The following is a 21,937-nucleotide window of genomic DNA, read 5'->3' on the forward strand; positions in this document are numbered from 1 at the left end:
ACCACTACGGATGTAATCTACTTTTGTCCAGGGGTGGCGCTGTGATGTCATATCGCACACAACTCAGTGAAATCGGAATCTTCATGAATGCAGGGGGTTCTGTGGCATTTAGTTTATAAATCCAGAAAGTCTTCCGCTGCTTTTTGTTTTTTCAATTTTTCCTTTTTGTATACAGTATACTGTATAATTTATGTAGACCAACGTATTTCTATGGAGGAATGCACGGGGAAATGGTTCCCATTCATTTCCAACTGTCCTACACCACTATGGATGGGTGCAATATACTTTTGCCCAGAGCGGCGCTGTGGTCCTGTGTCCACCAGATGTCGCTACTGTAGCGTCTTTACCATCCTCCGAGGAAGACTGCCTGATGACGACATCTTTCTGCGACTGTCAACACGCACGCAGCGTAGCTAACCTCAACTTTTCGTACCGCATTTGTATAGTTTTTATGTTTAACTAGGAGGTAACAGTTAAACCGTTTACTGTGAATCGATAATAATATTTTTAGAAGAGTTAGCGAGAAGGCGGAGTGACTCCATATCATTTACAACTATCTTATCCTTCCTTATCCTTTTCTCGCTTTTGCCCTGAAAAGTGTCTCCTGTCAGCATGAATGAAGAAGGTAAGATTGAACATCATTGCATATTATTCAAATCACATATCTATGTCTACTAACTCTATGTGTAAAGACTTTTACAGTAATGCTTATCTGCCTGAATGACTGTATTTTAATGTAACAACTGTCAGCTAAGTGGGGAAAATCTCACATTCAAGCAATTTTTTTAAACAGTCACAGTTGTCATCAGTACGTTTATTTGACACCATGTCGCTGTATGCAAGTTATTCATGTCAAATAGGCAAGGCAAGTTTATTTATAGAACACAATTCATACACAAGGTAATTCAAAGTGCTTTACAGAAAAGAAGGGTAAAATCATTCCATAAATATATAAAATCATTCTATAAAATTCCCGTCAATCATTCCATGAAACAAAAAAACAATAAATGATGAAGAAAGCAGATAAAATACTTTCAGTTGTCAAATTCACAGTTGAATAGAAGTGTTGGATGTGAACATTGCCAAAGTTGAGGATTGAGAACAAACTGAAGGTGGTCTGTGCTGTCAGAGCTGGTGGAGAACTTCCGGGCTCAGATGAGGAAAGATCCAGACGTGGCGTCCGCCGTGGCTGCCATCCGCACCCTGCTGGAGTTCCTCAAGAGAGACCAAGGTGTCAGTGACGTCAGCGCCCACTCGCGTGTAGACGCCATTGTGTCTCGTTCTGATTGGTCTGATGCCGAGCTGACTTCCTGTTCAGGTGAGACCCTGCTGGGCCTAAGAGAGAGTCTGACGTGGGCCACGGACCGCCTGACCGGCGTGGACTCGTCGGTGGCCGTGTCGTCCGGCGGCGAACTCTTCCTGCGCTTCATCAGCCTCACGTCGCTGGAGCACCAGGTGGACGCACGCAGACATTCCACACACTAACTGCGCTGTTTCCTTTACAATATTGATTTTATTTTGTGATAACTGTGGTTATTCAAAAGCTAAATGAGTCCACATCCTATAAATGATCTTGTCCCATAGTGTAGCTTTTGGGCTACCGTCTGACTTCCTGTCATTCAACCCGCCTAAAGGGCGTGGCTGACACGTTCCACCATATTTAATTGGCCTATAAGACGCAGCTGTGAATGAGGCCTGGAATTCCGCCTAGCGACAACCACCATGACAACATGTTAACGTCATGTGACGTCTGTTGTCCTGCTTTGTTGTGTGCACATTTGAGTTTGGTAAATGCCAACCAAGCAGAGCAGAGGTGGGACTTAGGGGACATGTTCGCAGAAGTATTCGTTTCCGAATCTCCACAGATGAAAATGATGAGGCTGTTTCATCGGCGTAGCAACAGAGCGTCTCATGTTCGTCCACCAGGATCTGTCCCGCTGCAAGAAGGTGATGGAGGAGCGAGGCGAGCTGTTCTTAGAGAAGATCTCCATGTCCAGAAGCAAAGTAGCCAAGCTGTGTCACACCTTCATCAAAGACGGCGCAGTAAGTTTTTATGTCATACCGTAATCCCTCGCTACTTCACTCTTTGAATTCCACGGTTTTTCCAAAATATATTGATAAATCCGTCTGTTTTGTGGTTAAGTACGGCCTATCGTTTGTCAAAAAATATGCATATTTAAGCACTTTTTTTTTCTTTTTTTTTTTGCAGTGAAGCAAAATGTGGTATTCCCCACTGGTCACTAATCAGTAATGTTACTGTAACGTTTGGCGAGACACACAAGCACCAGACCTGCTCGCTGGAGCAACAGGCTTTTACGCAGGTTTGAATGATCTCGCAACAGGCGCAATAATCCCTAACATGGGGCTACTGTTGCGGCCATAGCCCACGCCAAGCTAAAACTCAATGCTGAACGCCCGACGTCACTTCCTGCCTGCGCCACCGTAGCGCATTCACAGCAACGCATGCAAGTGTGATTCTTATATTCTCGCTATATTGGGTATTAGGAGTGTAAAGGTGACTGTAGGGGTGATACTGCATGTCTAGAGGCCTCTAATAACGTCCAAACTGTATTTAGGTCGTAAACTAACTCGGTTTTCTGTGCTCTGAGTACGAAAATATTACATTTAGAAATAAGCAACCCTTGTGGAAATTGCCTTAGCAAGGTCAGGTGTGGACCCAAGTGTCGTGATAAAGGAGGGGTTACGTTAGTGAAGAGTGCCTCTACTGCCCCCTGCTGACTGTCATCATTCCAACAGAAGATCCTGACGCATTCCTACTCCAGGGTGGTCCTCCGCGTGCTGCAAAAGGCGGCAAGCGAGAACAAGCGCTTCTCCGTCTTCGTCACAGAGTCGCAGCCCGACGGCGCCGGGTGAGTGCGGCTCGAGTGCATCGCAGTTTTTCTGTTTTTTTTTTTTTTTTTTTTTTTTAAACATCTCATGTTTGTACTTGACTGTCGTCAAGGCGACAGATGGCAGAAGACCTGAGGAAGCTCAACGTTCCCGCGACGGTCGTCCTGGATGCAGCTGTCGGGTAAGAGTGGCATAAGTATTGGGACAAATATTAATCAATGAGAGGTTCGACTCGATTGAATGAGAAGACAGCAAAGCACCTTCAGGGTGTACTTTATTGCTGTTATGCTATATTTCACGGTCGTGTGTCAGCTACATCCTGGAGAAGGTGGATCAAGTCATCGTGGGTGCCGAGGGCGTGGTGGAGAGCGGCGGGATCATCAACAAGGTGTGTTTCAGGAAGCGGCCCTCGCGTCGCGCGAGCCCACGCTTGTCTTTTGTCGCTTGCACAGATCGGCACCTACCAGACGGCGGTGTGCGCCAAAGCTCACAACAAACCTTTCTACGTGGTGGCCGAGAGCTTCAAGTTTGTGCGACTCTACCCGCTCAACCAACAGGACGTGCCCGATAAGTTCAAGGTGGGACGCCGCTCCAACGCGAGCATGCTCAGTGTTTCCCACAAATAATTTGGCGCTGCCTGTTCACCCTCGCTCATAAGCACATAACGGGACAGGATGAGAATGTAGCTTGTCGTTCCAACTCGTACGCACATGGCCGGCTAGAGAATAAGATGACGTAGGAGGACGGATCAGTGTTGCCAACCTTAGCGGGTATTCCGACCCCTTGAGATTTGTTTTTTTCAACAAAAAAAAGCGAATAGCAAAAAGAAGCAATTCGTATATCCAAACATTTGTTTTGTTTTTCATGTTTTTTGCACAAAAAAATATGCAAATTAGACAATGGCATCAGTTAGCCTCTGCCACGAATAGATTGCAGTCCTGTGGGAAACACTGATGCTAGCTCAGCCAAGCGTACACGGGTCACATGACGTCTTGTATCCTCCTCGACAGTACAAAGCGGACACGTTGAAGCAACTTCCCAACCTGTCCGAGGAACACCCGCTGGTGGACTACACGCCCCCCTCCCTCATCACCCTCCTCTTCACCGACCTGGGCGTCCTCACGCCGTCGGCCGTCAGCGATGAGCTCATCAAGCTTTATTTATAAACGTGTGACTGACGGCGGGCTCATTAAACGTTGAAAGATGGAAAAGAGGCGTGAGACTTTTCATGATCCCGCTCAGTCGCGTCCTCGCGTGATCGCCTTCTCAAAGTCCTCCTCGCAGATTTGACCCTTCTTCAGCCTCTTCAGGAGGCGAGTGTCGTTGAGAAGCTCCTGCACGTCGTCCTCGTCCACATCGGAGCACTGAGGACAAGAAGCAACGCGTTGAAGATGTTTGTTGTGCTTGTTGGGTTTGATGGGGCGGTACCTGCTCATGCTTCCTTTTGGCAGCATTCTTCTTCCTGCGCTCCTTCTTGGCTTTCTGCTTGGACCAGGCTTGGTTCCTCTGAGGCTTCTTCTTGGGCTCCATCGTCTCTCGCTTCTCCTTGAGCTCCACAAGCATCTTCTGCCGCTGTCTCTCCCTGTGCTTGTCCTTGTAGCGGATGGTCTCCGTGTCCACCGCCACCTCCTGGAAGTCGGGGAAGGTTTTCCCGCGGAGCTCCGGCATCTTTGGCAGGCGGAGGAGAGCGAAGCCGCGAGCCACCGAGGCAAAGTCCAGATCTAGGAAAAACGGAGCAGAACCTTCAGGTGTCCCGTTTCGACTGCCATGGTGCAGAACATGCGGTGTTTCACCTTTCACCCTGAAGATGAGGCTGCACTCGTGCTTGCCGTACGCCTGCACGTACGACACGAAGGCCCTCATGCTCTTGTCAAACAGGGCGCGATCCGCCAACGCCATGGCCTTCACTTTGGGCAGCACGTCCACCACGTCGCTGACGGGCGACATCTTCTGCAGCGGACACTGACCACACGACGCAAGATAAGCTTCCCTCTACCTTCATTCAAAACCAATAGGACTCTTGCTACTCACTTTCTGGTTGATGGACAGGAAGTTGACGTACGACTCCTCCATGGGCAGCAGGAACACCAGAGCGTTGCCTCGGTTACCAATCCTCGCCGTGCGTCCGCATCGGTGGACGAACGCGCTGGGAGACAATGGAGATGCGGCGATGAAGCTAACATGCTAAATTAGCATCTTTCATGGTGTCAACAGACATGTCGACTTCATTCAGTCTAAACCAGGGGTGTCCAAAGTGTCGCCCGGTGGCCGTTTGGGGCCCGTGGCTGATTTTTATTGGCTCTCTGCACATTTTAAAAGTACAATTAAACAAGAAAACTAAAAAGACAAAAATAGAAAAACAGCAGTAACTTTACAGAATAAAGTTGAAATATTAGAATTAAAGTCATAACATTTTAAAAAATTGTAACATTACAACAAAAAACGTATAACATATAAAAAGTATAACGTTGTAAAGCTATGGGGGGAAAGAAACAATGAATAAAGTTGCAATTACGTTAATGAAGTCAATATTATGGGAATAAAGTAAAAAATTGAAATAATAAAAAAAATGGAAAACAACAGCAAAAATGGAAAACCGAGCACTGGAAAAAAAAGTCAAGTGTAACACAAAGGTGTTTTTTCTTTAAATAGATCTACACAGGTTGGCTTACAAAATGCAAAATATCAACGAGGCCCCCTGTCCTCTTTCATTTTTGGTGGAAGACGTTTGAACACCCCTGCTCTAAATGAACTCTCTTGGATTGTTACTAGACCGACCACCGTGTCAGCAGGTAATTACCTCCCATCTGTCAAAATCACAGCCTTAGTTATGTTTAAAAATGACACACAAGCCTTAAATCGAGCATTCAAATGTCTTAAGTCCACAGAACATGAAACGTTTCCATACTTTCGGTGTAAAGAATTTGATTTCATTAGTGCTTTGCCTTTTAGCTTAACGGGCGGAACCATCAATCACTGTGTTGTTTCAGGGGACGGCAAAAAGGTCTTTAATTTGGCTTCCTTAAATCTGCAAAAACCTAATAAAGTATTTCTCTATCAGAGAGGAGAAATATGAACCCACAGCATTTCCGTGTGTGGAATTAAACTATGGAATGGATTGAGTAAGGAACTCAAACAAAGTACAGAGATGAGCAAATTCAAAAAACAATACAAGCAGTTGGTGTTTGCTAAATACAAGGCAGAAGAGTCCTGATCATCACAATGATGTTCTGTCAGGTTCGTTTTTTTTGTTTATAAAAAAATGTTTATAAAAAAAGTTTTGTTCTTTATTCATATTTATTATAAGCATTTATTTATTTATCTATTATTATTAGTAGTAGTAGTATTACTATTATTAATGTATTATTATTTTTTTTCCTTTGGGAGGGGTGTCTTACCGTTATCTATTATGTATTATCCTGACTATTACAGAAAACATGACAGGGAATGCAGGAAGTGAACTACATGTACTGTACTAGATGTAGAATAGATGGGGGGTAGGATTAAATAAGCTTTGCTTCTTCCTACTCCTTTTGGACATGTGGAACTGTGAAAAAATGATTCATGAGATGTATTCCATTGTAACCTTCATGTTCAAATAAACTAAACCAAAACGTGCTCAGATTTGCTTCGCTGCAGAGAAAAAAAACGTCCTGTTCTACTGCTCACAGCCACTAGGGGGCACAGTTGTACTGTAGTTCAGTGGTTCCCACTTTTTACAGTGGCGTAGCCCTCAGACATTTGAAGCCATGCACCTCCTACTGCTGCACATTAAAAAACATTTTTACCAACCATTTTTACATTTCATTAAATTGAAATATTTAACATGATTAATTTGTTCATTAATTTTATAGGAAGTCATTCTGGTTCAAAAATGTGTTACAGATTTTGGTAAAAGTTTGACATGAGCGATAAAACTGTACACTATATATATATATATATATATATATATATATATATATATATATATATATTATAGTATAGTATAGTACTATATACTATAACATAAACTGATAAGATGTGAATTTCTCTTGGAGATGAATAAAGTACATAAGTATTGGTCCTGCATATCTTTTATTTCAGCCGCATGTTGAGATCCTTCCCTTTGAATGGCTTGACCTTCAGCTTCCCTTTTGTCCATTTGCAATCGCTATGATTTCAATCTGCATATTCATTTGCTACCAAATTGAAAGGGAAAGTTGACCAGACATGATAAAGCCGTATCCAAAGTACAAAAACGCATACAAGTAGCGATAAAGCCTCATTTCCAGGGGAATGTCCACTCTGTCATCCTGACGCGCACGTACATTGACAGGTTGGAACATCAATAGAAGTTCAACCTTCAAGATGAAGCAATCTTAATACGCAACATAATCAACAAACTTACTTTCTTGTTCATAGAACTCACAGCAACCAGGAACTCCTTCCCTCTTTCTGCTCTGACGGTGCGCTGCGTGCTATGAGGCGTTCAGGTGCGCTGCGTGCTATGAGGCGTTCAGGTGCACTCCGTGCTATGAGGCGTTCAGGTGCGTTCCGTGCTATGAGGCGTTCAGGTGCGTTGCATGCTATGAGGCGTTCAGGTGCGCTGCGTGCTATGAGGCGTTCAGGTGCGCTCCGTGCTATGGGGCGTTCAGGTGCGCTCGTAACTGTTAGGCGCTCATTGTTTTTCATCTGTATTCACGTACCCCCAATGTGAATTGGCGTACCCCACTTTGCGACCCCAGGCTGTAGCTGATGTGCTGCGTTGCATAGTTAGGTCTTGAAACCACTGACCTGGCGCTGCTTGGGGGGTCGTACTGCAGCACCCAGTTGACGTCTGGAATGTCGATGCCTCTCGCCATGACGTCGGTGCACACCAGGATACCGCTGCGGGGGGGGATACAGACCATGAAACGGCGCACAAGACGGCGACCGCGCGGTGGCGAAAGGAAACCTTTTGAGGGCTCTGAAGTCTGCGAAGATCTTGTTGCGTTTGTGCTTCATCTTGCCGTGGATGCAGTGCACCGGCACCTTCTTGACCAGCGTCTCCAGAGCCCGGCCGTAGTACTCCACGCAGGCGCACGTGCTGACGAAGAGGAAGCGACTCGTTTCAACGCCGTGTCGTGGCGATGGATGAAAGCGAGACGGCTCACCTGAAGAAGACCAGCTGCTTCTCGTGTTTGTGCTGCCTCAGGAACGCCACCAGGTTGTTGAACTTGTCCTCCGAGCGGCAGATCTGACATCGTCACAGCATCACAAGACTTCCTGAGCGTCCCGACATGGCTGACAGGCCACGCCCCTCCCCCTCCACTTACTGTGTAGTAGTTGCACAGTCTGGAGGGCGTCTTCTGGGTGCTGCTGGCGGCCACGCCCTTCTCCTTGACCGTGATGCGTACGGGGTTCCTGAGCCCGGCCCGGACCAGCTTCTCCAGCTCCTGCGTCTGAGTGGCCGAGAACAAGCCCGTACGCCGCTGCTTGGGCAGGACGCTCAGGATTGCGTTCAAACTGCAACGTGAGCACGTTAGCATGTTCATGTCGACGAGTTCGTCCGCATCGCGCTTCCACTCGCTACCTGTTCTCAAAGCCCATGTCCAGGAGTCTGTCAGCTTCATCCAGAACCAGAACGTCCAGGCTCTTGACCGAGCTGGCCAGGTCCAGACCGTCTGACCTCCTGCGGAACATGTCCTCCAGACGGCCGGGTGTCGCTATGACGATGTTGGCCCTGCGGCACAGACGACCACAATGTACCACACCGGGCACCATCAGGTTCTCATCGTCAGTGACACGAGTTGACGGAAAGATAACAACATTGTTTTCACCAAGCATTTAGCTTTTTCTTTGGCTTTCTCGTACTTTTTGGAGATGTCACCACTGAAGGGTAGCAGTGGTGGAAAAGAGGAAAAGTGTAACGATAACCATAGAACGAGAAAGGTATGCTACACATTACACATTCATTTTAGCAAGCAGATGCTAACATAATTGCGCTTACTGTATACATGATGCAATGCTTATTAAGGCCACTAGGTGGCAGTATTGCTTCCTGTTCACACTCTTACTACTGTAATCCCTCGGTGGCGGTTAATCGGTTCTAGACCCGACCGCGATAAGTCCTACTTTCCTCGAAGTAGGACTCAATATTAATAACTGGAATATTTTCATAGCTAGAGCATAGGAAACCTGTTTATGACCTTCTAAATACTGTTTTTAACATTATTAGAGCCATCTGGACATGAAATAACACCCCTGTAGTCGCCATTAGAGTCCTCTTACCCCATACAGTAGATATAATGAGAGAAAATAAGCCATATTAGACGTAAATGAGATAACAGACTCACACATTAGCAGTTTTTTCCCCGGACAGCGTGCTTCCAGCATACTTCCTTGCACCTTTAAATGGCTTTACACTCGTATTGCCCGTTATAGTAGACATATTAAGAGTAAATAAGCCATGTGAGACATAAATAAAGGTCCTGCTTGAGCAGCGTCACATTCAATGTGTCCCCTAGCGCCTGTCTCACGGAGCGCGCACACCTAGTGGCCAATGTGGAATACAGTACTGCATTCACAGTTACAATGCTTCTTCGGCCTTGTGTTTGTATTTTAGTTCATTTAGCTGCTTCAAATGCTTTATCTAGGCCAAGAATAAGTACAATATGCTTAAATATGCATTTTTTTAAACTAATAATAGGCCGTATTCAACCACGAAACAGCGATCATTTATTAATTAACTTTAAAAAACGCGAGGGAGCGATAATTGAACCGCAATATTGCGAGGAACGACGGTACTTGACTTGATTTATCCTATGCAGTACGCAATGTATACTGTAATGTACACCACGTGGCGCCAAGTCAGCAGGGACTGGGATGGAGGAAGCCGCATTGGAACCGCAGACCCTCCAGTTACTGGACGACCCGCTCTAGACTTTTATGATGGCGGCAGTAAAAAAAAATAAAATAAAATTACACAAGAAAAATGCTTAAAAACCCAGAAAAAAAATGGAAAAAAAGAGCAGTAAATTTACAAGAATAAAGACGACCAATTAAGAATGTAAAGTTATAACATTAACAAGAAAAAAATAGCATAAAGTTGAAAAATTAAAGGAAAAAAAGTCATGATATGAGAAACAAAACAAAGACTAAAGTTGCAATTTTAGGGAAATTAAGTGGGGTAAAAATTATAATGTTATGACAATAAAGTCAAAATATTATGAGAATAAAGTCATAAGATTCTGTTGAAAAAATACAAAAAGAAAATATTTCTAAAAAAAAAAAAAACAGCAAAAAAAAATGTAATCTAAGGAGAAACTAATGATTCCGCTTTTTGGTTTACAAAATGTAAAAGGCGGCCCCGCATATTTACATTTTTCAGTATGCGGCCCTCGGTGGAAAACGTTTGGACACCCCCTACTGTCAGGTCAACACGAGACCCACTAGAAAACTACTTCCAGCGGAAGCTAACGCTTACGTGCGGCTCATGCGCAGCCGCACTGCCCTCGACACTGGACTGCCGCCACCATCATTAAGGATAAATATCATATTGTAGCGTCTACCAGCCGTCGGGGGAAGCACGCCAAAACAACATCAGCAAACAGAGCCGTCACCCACCTCACGCGCACACACAGAGTCCGGACGCGTCACGTTCGAAGACATTCGGAAAATCACACAACTACACTTACTGTAACTGCCAGGTCGCTACAGCATCCTTGAGCATGATAAAGGATCTGCTCCTATGAAAGTGACAGTAACTAAGCAGTGTAGTGGTCTTTTATTGTGATCGTGCTTTGCCTTTTATTTGATATTTTATTTCCTGGATGTCATGTCCTCCGTGTGTACAGTGTGAGTGACCTGTGCATGACTTCCTCTGTGCAGGATTAGTTTTATTTACCCTTTTTCCTTGAACTTCTCCACGTCCTCCATGGTGTTGCTGCCACCAATCATCAACATCTGCCTGGAAAGTCGCAAAAGACGCAACGTCACCAGACAGGAAGCGGTCGTCTGCTCGGCAACGTTACATCATGCGCTAACATTTGGATGCAACGATTGGCTCGTTTGGTGAAGCGGGGAGTGGGGGTCGGGGGCATGGCTTTATGTGCGAGTGTGTGTGTGTGTGTGTGTGTGTGTGTGTGTGTGTGTGTAAGCTGCATACTGTCAACTCACGTAAACTGTGGAAACTTCTGGATGAAGTGTTGCATGACTTCACTGATCTGGATGGCCAGCTCACGTGTGGGCGTGATCACCAGCGCCCCCACCTGTAGATGTTCAAGGAATATCATATACAGTCATCCCTCACTACATCGCGGTTCCAACATCTCCCTGTCACTCTATTGTTTTGTTTTTTTTTAAGAGCAAAGCCTGGGATGTGATGCGTGTGACGCCAGCTATCTACAGTTGACTGTAGCCGAGTGCTAGCAGCAGGTTAGTAGTGCAGAGAGTGGCCGACAGCAGCTCCTGTGTGAAAGTTCACTGCATGTGTTCTCTGCTTGTTAATAAAGTGACTGAAGTGCATTGCGAGTCTCTCCTTAACCACAAACAGCGGCAGGATTCTACACTGGTGACTCGGTGTCAGTAACGTTAGACTGATGAGACTCTATCGGTCCGTGCTAATGTGTGAGTCTATCTTGTTTATGTCTAAGATGGCTGATTTTCTATTATTATGTCTACTGTATTGGGTAATAGGAGTCTAAAAGTGACTATAGGGGTGTTATTTGAACCCTACTCCACAGAAATTCACTTATCGCAGTCAGGTCTGGAGCTAATTAAACGTGATAAACGAGGATGACTGTACAGAAATAGAAGTGATGCCTTTGATCGTGTGTTCATACTGTCAATTACGATGTAATACTACACAATTTCAGCTTTTTAAAATGGATTTTATCTACCGGGACTCTACGTCAACACCACCCCCTCCCCACAAAATAAAATGACTGAGTCCTGGGACTACGTCTGTTGCAGGTGGTTCTTTTATTGTGACAACCCAAGCCTGGCCCAGTGATTTCCTTTAACTTGAAACTGGATTTAAAAACATAAACAAAAGCCAACTCACATCGTTTTCAATGACCAAAAGTCAAATGTTTTTGTGCACGCCATGATGTTCTCCCATCTGAGTAACTGTGTAACCTCTTCGGGGTATACTGCCTCAACAAAGCCAGGCTCTGTGCTCAAGATCCCCAAACCAAGTTCAACGACACTGCAACGGTGGTTATCAGCTAACTTTGTCAAGTCCGGTTCTCGGCTTTGTGCTCATGTTCACATAACGGAGGGGCGTTTGATGTCGTATTATTCTACCGCCGCGCTAAAACCAAGCGAGGCCGTGCAGTGTATTTTACACAAGATGGGCAAGTAATTATTATGGCGCCTTATGAGGAGCTAAAAAAGATGATCACCACCAAAAGCAACACTGTCGTCGCCTATAAAGCAAGGGAGGACCACTGGCAGAAGAACACAATAATAGAATTTTCCACAAAGTGAGATTAAATACGCTTATGAAGTTGTTCACTAAAGTTAAACAAATTTTACACAAAAACAGACGCTAAAATAAAAGTCTATTCTCTTTTTGAAATATATATAGAAAAAGTAAAATATAATCATTAATGTTCTTTATAACAAACCTTTCGCTATGCTCAATGTACAGATAAACAAATGGATATCAGCAGTTTCTCAATAGAATGGGGGGGGGCATAAACATTTCTGTCCCACAGTGGGGACTTGACAGAAAATAATGGAGAACCACTGCGTACGTATATCAGGTGAAGATACGAGACATAAACAATCCAAGGAACGTATCACCAACCCAATTACAAGCATACCTTCAACTGTGCTAATGCAAGTTCATCAGCAGTGGAAAACACGTATTAATGTGTCTTTTCAAAACAATGGCAATGGTGGGGCTGAGAGGGCGGCAAGCCCCTAGGACACCCCTGTCCTAGGACCCCTAGGACCTCTTCCTTTTAATTTAATTAATTAATTTAAGTACCCCAAAGATCCCTTTGACTCACGGGCCACATTGGGTTAAAAATTTGCCGGAGGGCACGTCTATATATACACACACTAGGTGGCAGAGCGGCATACTTGCTCATGGTGCAATGACATGAAAACAACACACCCACAGCAAGTTAACGCATCACATAAATCAACAACAAAGCGTAAACATAACACGTAATATAAAACTGTTATTTCCAAATGCCCACAAGGCATGCTGGGTAGTTCAGCTGCAACAATATCAACTATAAACTATAAAACATTGGCTATCAAGAATATGTTAACTCTTCTTTACTTCTATTTTGCAATCAAGCAAAAATGCGACAAACATAGCAAAATGTTGGGAGAAAGAGAAAGAGTACCAGAAGCGGCGGGAATATATGAGTGTTTCTTAGGCATGGGTATTGCACGTAGCTTTTGTTTGTATGCTCGCATGGTGCAGTAGTTAGGTTACTCTGTGCGTCGTATGTGTTGACGTGTTGTGTTGTTTGGATTGCTTTTCTCTACAAGCTACACATTGCATGCGACTATTTTGGCAACTCAAGCGTGCCACAGTAGCACTGCAAGTCATGTTGCCAGCTACAGTTTCCATGGTAAAGGTTTAAAAAAATTGGAAATGCCAGGCGGGCCGGATTAAGACGTTTGGCGGGCCCAGTTTGCCCACCCATGTCCAAGGAGGTAGGATTTAGAGAAGCCGGGCTTTGTTATTTTGGGTTTAAAGTGCCCGGTGATTTTGCCCTCAATTTACCATTGAAATGAAACTTGACTCGCCTTGCTTTGACGATCTGATATTCACTGTGACACCATGGGGATAACAAACAACATTTCTGACAATATAACAGTAGAAATTATTACTCATCAGACAAATAAAACTAATAAGCGCTTTGATTTTAACGTCCATCATCCTTCCTAGTCTTTACCTGCATCTTCTTTAGCTTCTCTTCTCTCCTGAGCAAAACTTCCAGAACAGGAATGACGAATGCCAGCGTCTTTCCACTCCCAGTCACCTACAGACAACACCGATACGCTAAATGACAAATATACACACGTGTACGGATCAATTATTGATGACTATTAATTTCTGAAACAGTCACTGACCGCCTCAGCAGCCACATCTTTGTTGCTCATGAATAGAGGAATGCATGCCGACTGGAAGGAAAACAAACCATGTGTATGTTCACCAGAGTCAAACTTTACGGTGACTTTTCAAGGCTTTTTAATTACCTGTACAGGTGTCATGTGTGTGAATTTAAGCTCCTGGAGCGTCTCCAAGATTCTGTCATTGAGTTTAACAGCTAAATTATCCCACGTCCAGTCGGTCGTATTATCCATGATGGAAAAACAAACACTCGCAAATTGTTAGCCAATGCTAAAGCTAACTCCTCCACGATGCTGCCACTTCCGGTGCGCGGATGTTTACACCCCGGGTGGGAACGACGAAGACATGTGGACTGTTTCCTAACCGAATTTACCTGAAATTAAGACAGTAGCGTATCTTTAAACAATTCCTCGTTGAAAAACGATGGGGAATGAATGAATAAAAATCGCTGCTTAGACATAACACAACATAGTGTTTTGTATGTAATTCAAGAAAAATGTGACACAGTGAGTTTTTTTTTCCTGATATCATAATTGAAAATATCAATCAATAAAAATCGCTGCTTGGACGTAGCACAGAAGACCCTATGAAGAAATACAAGAGTAGGGACTGTACCTCGCCCGGACGTGGGATAACGGGGCCTCACCCTGGAGCCAGGCCGGGCCCAGTCCGAAGAAGCCAAACAGGATCTCCCCCCCTGTAGACCCACCACCTGTGAGGCAAGCATATAGGTCCGGTGCAATGTGCTTTGGGAGGCGGTCGAGAGCGGGTGCCTGGGAGACCGGTCTTCGGCGGCCAAATCTGGTTCTTGGGACATGGAATGTCATTTCTCTGGTGGGGAAGAAGCCCGAACTCATGTGAGAGGTTGAGACATTCCGACTAGACAGTCGGAGTCACCTTGGCCCACAGTTTGAGTTCTGGAACCAAACTACTCGAGAGGGGCTGGACCTTGTTCTACAGTACTCTGGAGTTGCTGCAGGGCAGGGTGTGGGCTTATTAATAGCCCCCCCCGGTGCCTCTGTGTTGGAGTCATCCCCGGTGAACGAGAGGGTAATTTCCCTACGCCTTTGGGCTGGGGAAAGGGTCCTGACTGTCGTTTGTGCGTACGTGCCAAACGGCAGTTCAGAGTGCCCAGTCTTCTTTGAGTCTATCAGAGGGGTGCTGGAGAGCACCCCAGCTGGTGACTATGTAATTCTACTGGGAGACTTCAACACCGGGCCGCACGGTGGTCTAGTGGTTAACATGTTGGCAACACAATCACAGTCTGGAGATTGGGAAGACCTGGGTTAGAATCTCCGTTAGACATTTCTGTGTGGAGTTTGCATGTTCTCCCCTTGTGTGTGTTTTCTCCGGGCACTCCCACGTTCCAAAAACATGCATGTTGAATTCCTCAAGGTTCTGCATGTTGAAGAACTGTCTTGGCTGACACATCTCTTCAACATTGCATGGAAGTCGGGGGCAGGACCTCTGGATTGGCAGACCGGGGTGTTGGTCCCCGTTTTCAAAAAGAGTGACCGGAGGGTGTGTTCCAACTAATAGGGGGAATCACACTCCTCAGCCTCCCTGGGAAAGTCTATTCCAGGGTGCTGGAGAGAAGGGTATGACCTCAGCTACAGGAGGAGCAATGTGGTTTTCATCACGGTCGCAGAACACTGGACAAGCTCTACACCCTTGCAAGGGTACTGGAGTGTACTTGGGAGTTTGCCCAACCGGTCTACATGTGCTTTGTGGACCTGGAAAAGGCATTCGACCGTGTCCCTCGCGGTGTCCTGTGGGGGGATGCTTGGGGAGTATGGGATTGGTGGCGCGCTACCATGTGCCATTCGGTCCCTGTACAACCGGAGCAGGAGCCTGGTTCGCATTGCCAGCAGTAAGTCAAGCCTGTTTCCGGTGAACGTTGACCTCCGCCAAGGATGCCCTTTGTCACCGATTTTGTTCATAATTTTCATGGACAGAATTTCTAGCTGCAGCCAAGGTGTCAAGGGAGTCCATTTCGGGGGCCTTGGGATCTCGTCTCTGCTATTTGCAGATGATGTGGTTCTGATGGCCTCATCGGGCTGTGACCTGCAGCGTTTACTGGGACGGTTTGCATCTGAGTGTGAAGCTTCTGGGATGAGACTCAGCACCTCCAAATCTGAGGCCATGGTTCTCAGTCGGAAAATGGTAGATTGCTCCCTCCGGGTTGGGAATGAGGTCCTGCCTCAGGTGGAGGAGTTCAAGTATCTCTGGGTCTTGTTCACGAGTGAGGGAAGGTTGGATCGTGAGGTCGATAGGCGGATCGACGCAGCGTCTGCAGTAATGCGGTCGCTGTACCGGACCGTCGTGGTGAAGAGATGGCAAAGCTCTCAATTTACCGGTTGATCTATGTTCCCACCCTCACCTATGGTCATGAGCTTTGGGTTGTGACTGAAAGAATGCGATCGCGGCTACAAGCGGCTGAAATTAGTTTCCTCTGTAGGGTGGCTGGACTCACCGTAAGAAATGAGAGTGATGAGCTCAGTCATCCGAGAGGGGCTCAGAGTAGAGCCAGTGCTCCTTCACATCGAGAGAAGCCAGTTGAGGTGGCTCAGGCATCTAGTCCGGACGCCTCCCTCGTGAGGTGTTCCGGCCATGCCCCGCCGGGAGAAGACCTAGGACACACACTGGGTGGATTATGTCTCACAGCCAGGCTGGGAACGCCTTGGAACTGGAAGAGGTGGCCGGGGACCGGGAAGTCTGGGCTTCCCTACTGAGACTGATTCCCCCGCGACCCAGACTTGGATTAAGCAAAAGAAAATGAACGGATGGATGGATGGACGCATCACAATATAGTGCTTGTGTTTTGTACGGAATTCAGGTAATATGTGACACAGTGAGGTTTTTTTTCCCCTGATATAATTGAGAGTATCATTTTTTCTTCTGAAAATAAATTAGTTTTGAACGTGACCATTTGCAATTCAGAGACATCCCAGTCATTGTATAGAATTTCTTTATTATGAAACCTGGAGCTTCTTTTCAACCATTCTACATTTGTACAGATGGATTCTTCAGTGTGTTGGAATCAGAAAAGGAGAGACTTGAGTGCAGAATCGTTTTCCTGCTTGAGCAACAGCAAAGGTTGTTTTTGTTTTTTCTTTCAATACAAAAGTGGAACACTTCCAGTAAGACGCGAGTGAATAGACAGCCTTGGACGTTTAGCTAAGAGCAGAAAGAAAAATGGATGCTCGGTTAAGGGAAAAAGTTGCGCCTCACTGTAAGGGTTCCAAAACAGGGTGAAAAAAAAGTTCAAACAATCGCATAATTTAAAATCCCTCAACAAAATAAGTGAGCAGCAGCAAAAAGCACACAGCAGTCATTAAGTCAGACCCCACTCCCACCCCCGACCAACATGTAGCATCTTGATTACACTTCATGTTTTCAACTTTTAAAATCACTTGACCTTTTATTTACCATTTAAAGCAGCTGCTACACACAAGTGCTGTTGGAGAGCAAAGCACCACTACTGTCCAGCACATGACCCCGCCCCTCCACAAACTGACACAAATCCTATTTAACATATCTCCTCCATCAACTTCCACCTGACTGCGTGGCAGTGGTTTCATTTGTAGTTAAAAGGTGTTTTATTTGACTGTATGCCATCACTGATGAAGTCACTTCCTGTTGGATTACTTCCAGATTCGGTCGGTAATGTACAGATTCGATTCCTTTTGCTAACTTGAGTCTTATGACTCACTCATTGAAGTATGGACCGCTTACAAGAGGCCTTTGAAGGATGTGAGGGAGAGTAAAATAGTAGTTTTACTGTCCAGCACAACCCCGTCCCCTCCCCAAACTGACAGCCTATTTAACATGTCACCTCCATCAACTTCCACCTGACTGCTTTTATTTAACAGTACTAGCAAATATTTCACAATTGATTAGGCATTACGGAAAAAAATGATTAAACCCATTTAAGGAGAAAACAATCAGTTAAACCCCCCCCCCAAAAAAGACATCCACTCCATAATCTTGTGGCCGTTTGTTTCCAAATGTACAAACAAATGAGAAGTAGTGAAAACTGCCAGTCTCGATTGCAGAGTGTAAATAACTGTCTTGGGGTCGGACGCCAAGAAGAGGAACGTGGAGGGCTCACGCCGCCGCAGCTCTACACCACCCGCCGCACTTCAAAAAATCTCTTCAGGTAGTAAATCTGTCCGAGCGTCATGGCCACCAGAACGAGGGCTTCGAAGAAGGACCACAGCACCACTCGGCTGTTTGTGTTGTCGTTGACTAGACGGGGGAAGACAAGCAACACGTCACAAGTCACATATTTTACATTCAAAGTCAGTGTTTCCCCATACGTTCATGTATTTGTGGCGGGCCGCCACATATAAATTTGGACCACAACAAATACATTTGGCGTTACCTTTGCTCATTAACACATTATAATGGAACTGTCTGTGAAATATAGCTTGTCGTTCCAACTCTACACGGTAAATGGCATCGTAACTCTGCTTCTTAAAAGGAAAAGTGTACTTTTTGGGGGAATTTTGCCCATCATCCACAATCCTTATGTTAGACATGAACACACGTCTCTCTTCTGTGCATTCTAAAGATATAGAAACAATTAAAAAGAGGCAGCTAATTCATGCATGTAATGGGACACACCTATTCCACCTACAAAGCCCGCTATTAACACACCTCCAAATCCAACAAGGTTTTATATACACATGCCATGGCCATGTAATTACAGGTGCAATCATGATAACATGTAAAACTTAGTGTTTTGCCGTACTTTGGTCATTTTAAGCATTAGTGGAACTTCCTTCCTGGGCGCATAGATTTCACATAGCTAACAACTTTTCCCAAATCAAAAACAAAAACACAGCAGCACAGGTTGCAGCTCCAACAAGTAGCGCTACCTTTCCGTAGTGACCTGAGGCGTTTGTGAGCGCAGCGCTCTGAGTGAGTGTGTGGTGAAGCTAGTCGCTAGCCGGTGTGGTGTGGCAAGATGTCACTACGCCAGGAATGTAATTCTTTGGCGCAACAATGTTAATGTTAATAATAATAATAATAATAATAATAATAATGTCGCTGTAGCTTGGTTAATATGCAGGCCACATTATGTAAATGGAGCGTTGACTTTTTGGAGTTTTTTTCCCCAGAAGGCATTTACTGTATAGGTGCGTCCCATTACCTGCATTCTTAGCTGCCTCTTTTTATATCTTTAGAACACACAGAAAAGAAGTTTGTGCATGTCTTACATGGGGATTATGGATAATGGGACAAAATGAGTGCAGTTTTCCTGTAACACACATAATAGGCACCTGGTCTGCCATAGAACAAGACATCGAAGGAGGTATTTATATTTAGCGAGCATTTAGACCCCTGTAGATTGACTTTTTCAAGAAAAAAAAAGCAACTAGCGACAAATCCAGCAACTTTTTCTGGTCTCATTAGACACTTTTGAAGACCAACATGAAAGCATGAATCAACTCATGTCTTCACAGGCAGCTCTGTCTTCCTTAAAATAAAAACAAAAAAAAAAACAAAAATAAGCAACAAAAGAAAGATCATATGCATCTTCTATACATATTTGTTTTGTTTTTCATGTTTTTTTTTAAACTCTGTCTCCCACAGCCTCCACAAAAGTGACATGCACGTGTCATGGCCAATGATGCAAATTTGACGATGGCATCATCTACCCCAACTGTGGTAAACACTGCAAGTAACGGTGTAGTCTGACGGTGCACTCACTCGCTCTGTGTATCCTCTCGCGCACCTCCATGTACTCCTGCTCGTGCTTCACGGCCGTCATGGCGACGGCCAGCTCGTTGATCATCTCCTCCAGCTTGTTTTGGTGAGCTGAAACAGACGACACCAGTCACAACACTGCCAGTGTGTGAACAAGTCAGGTATCAGTGCATCATACATGCAGTGTTTTTGTTTGTTTGTTGATCTTACAAAAAAAAAGTGCAGCAAACACATGAAACAGGACAAGCAACAAAAGGTTCACCGCTGGGCTCCAAACACGTGTTAAAGCGTGCGCGCCTGCAAACAGGGAGCTTCCAGGGTGATAGTTTGTATTCTAGGAATGTGCAACAGATCAAACCACTCAAACGCCACTAAATTCCTCAATTTAAGCACAGGAATTCACACTATTAGTGTCATCTAACAACTCTGGTTAAGAGTGCAGGGAACTCCACATTCTATTTGACGGACAGTCTGCCTACCATCCCAACTGCCACCACCTATGAGGAGGAAGAGTGTGTCCAGAAACGAGTCAGCTCAGTAATGGGGAGAGAGAGAACACTCAGAATGTCATGAACGGCGTCAGTGTAACAAAAGTGTGGAACGCTCACCTTCGGTCTCCATGTCCTGGCCTTTGGGTGCCTCGCCGATGTCGATGGTGAACATGACGATCTTGGGTGTCATTGTGGACATTTTGTTGCTGAAGCAGAACTTGTAGGTTCCGTCCATGTGCGCCGCCACCGAGTATTTGCCGCTGGACTCACGGTCACCCTTGTAGATCTGCTTACCATCGGGTCCGGTTATCTGCAAAAATCAAGAGGACAGCTCTCATTAACAAGCATGGATTACGCCACATACTGGTATTCCATTCATAACAAGCATTGTTGAAAATATGCAAACATCCGGGTACTTTAACAAGCATGGTCTAAGTCAGGTGTGTTCAACTCTTGCCATGGAGGGCCAAGACAATGCAGGTTTTCTTTCCAGTCGGTCACTAAACCAGGTGATTTTAATGATCAACACCTCCTTCAACTTGAGGGAAGGAGCTCATCAACTAAATCACCTGCTTGAGAAACTGGTTGGGGAGAAAACCTGCAGTGTTTTGGCCCTCCATTTACACATGTGGTCTAAGTAAGCGATGGAAACATCCGGGTATTTCATCACCAAGAACGCCGGTTGTTTAATAATTAATAACGCGTGGTCTTCGAAGAAACATATGGAACGCGAATATATAAGACATTTGCACTTTTAAAAGAATAACGTGCACACTTTGACGAAAACTGTAATCCACGGAATGGTTTATTTACACATTGGCGCTGTCAATGTTCGCTAGCAAGTCAAAACCAGACGCTACGATTAGACTTAGATTAACTTCCTGTCTTTCCCTGCTAACAGTGGGACAACAATAAATACTACCGCTCTAGAAACAGGCCGACTGAATCACACATTAAAGACCCATCAAGACATAAAATGTGACATTTAAATAAGTGGTGGTGAGTTAGCAGCCACTTTGATTAACGACAGGCTAACGGATGGCGCCTGACAGGCCTTAGTCCTTTTGCCGTAGATTCGTGTGCTCAAAGGCGAACGTGTAAGGTAGCTTGTTGTGCATCTCACCTCCACGTCAATATCCAAAAAGCCTCCTTCGGCCACCTCAAACATGAGGCCCATCTTAGTGCCGGAGTTGACCCGCTCGTAGAAGCACTCGTCGGCTTGGGCGTCGATGCTAACGAAGTAGCCGGACGCCGTGGCGGACAGGACGGCTAGCAGGACAACCAGCTCCGACGTGGTAAACATTGTTTGTAGACTTTACAAAAATATCTTGATTTAGTAAAAAAAAAAGTTTCCTCGTTGGGTTATTCCTTCCTGTGCTAGAGTTTGTATGAGTGAAATATTGCAGGAGAGAAGAACCTCAAAATGCTGCGGCCGTCTGTTTGCCACGTACGGCTTAAGTGCAAGCGACGAGGGTCAAATTTAAGAAAGCGCGATATGTAAAGACTGCAGGCTTCTTTTCTTATAATATGTACGTTTGGGGCCTTTTGGGAGTTTATGATTATCACAAAGCGCAATGATTTTAACACTAGTTGTACATTTTCAATGTGTGATTTATCCATCCATATCCTATTCCGCTTAACCTCACTCGGGTCGCGGGTATGCCGGAGCGTATCCCAGCTGACTTTGGGCGACAGGCGGGGTACACCCTGGACTGGTCGATGAATGACTTTTCGTATATGTTAAAACAGTTCTTGTCTACTGTTAACGTATATTTTATGTACTTGGGCAGTCTAGTGAAGTACAAAGTTAGTTTTGATGCCAAATAAC

At 45.1% G+C, this 21,937-nt stretch overlaps 3 protein-coding genes across 4 annotated transcripts; 1 reads left to right on the forward strand and 2 right to left on the reverse strand.

The window, feature by feature from the left end:
• The first annotated feature begins 362 nt into the window (after nt 1-362).
• Nucleotides 363-6,757, forward strand: eif2b1 (eukaryotic translation initiation factor 2B, subunit 1 alpha). Its single transcript, XM_054757542.1, has 9 exons — nt 363-625; nt 1,130-1,231; nt 1,319-1,455; nt 1,927-2,043; nt 2,758-2,870; nt 2,963-3,031; nt 3,163-3,238; nt 3,303-3,428; nt 3,861-6,757. The coding sequence occupies exons 1-9, from the start codon at nt 613-615 to the stop codon at nt 4,014-4,016; spliced, it is 909 nt and encodes a 302-aa protein (XP_054613517.1). The 5' UTR covers nt 363-612; the 3' UTR covers nt 4,017-6,757.
• ddx55 (DEAD (Asp-Glu-Ala-Asp) box polypeptide 55) lies at nt 860-14,203 on the reverse strand. 2 transcript variants are annotated; one of them, XM_054757541.1, is made up of 14 exons: nt 14,032-14,203; nt 13,906-13,956; nt 13,728-13,814; nt 10,987-11,078; nt 10,715-10,777; nt 8,402-8,551; nt 8,145-8,334; nt 7,983-8,065; nt 7,784-7,915; nt 7,624-7,716; nt 4,882-4,996; nt 4,644-4,812; nt 4,279-4,571; nt 861-4,214 (listed from the first exon to the last, which is right to left on the reverse strand). In XM_054757541.1, exons 1-14 carry the CDS (start codon nt 14,137-14,139, stop codon nt 4,089-4,091), a joined length of 1,752 nt encoding a protein of 583 aa, XP_054613516.1. In that variant the 5' UTR covers nt 14,140-14,203; the 3' UTR covers nt 861-4,088. The 2 variants fall into 2 exon arrangements, with proteins under 2 accessions (XP_054613515.1, XP_054613516.1); XM_054757540.1 differs by having other exon boundaries at nt 860-4,214; nt 4,279-4,812.
• A 2,653-nt stretch (nt 14,204-16,856) lies between these two features.
• tmed2 (transmembrane p24 trafficking protein 2) lies at nt 16,857-21,575 on the reverse strand. The gene is made up of 4 exons (XM_054757086.1): nt 21,233-21,575; nt 20,227-20,419; nt 19,622-19,729; nt 16,857-18,154 (listed from the first exon to the last, which is right to left on the reverse strand). The coding sequence occupies exons 1-4, from the start codon at nt 21,410-21,412 to the stop codon at nt 18,030-18,032; spliced, it is 606 nt and encodes a 201-aa protein (XP_054613061.1). The 5' UTR covers nt 21,413-21,575; the 3' UTR covers nt 16,857-18,029.
• Nucleotides 21,576-21,937: the final 362 nt, after the last annotated feature.

Source organism: Dunckerocampus dactyliophorus, chromosome 17 (genome assembly GCF_027744805.1).
Source record: "Dunckerocampus dactyliophorus isolate RoL2022-P2 chromosome 17, RoL_Ddac_1.1, whole genome shotgun sequence".
NCBI lineage: Eukaryota > Metazoa > Chordata > Actinopteri > Syngnathiformes > Syngnathidae > Dunckerocampus > Dunckerocampus dactyliophorus.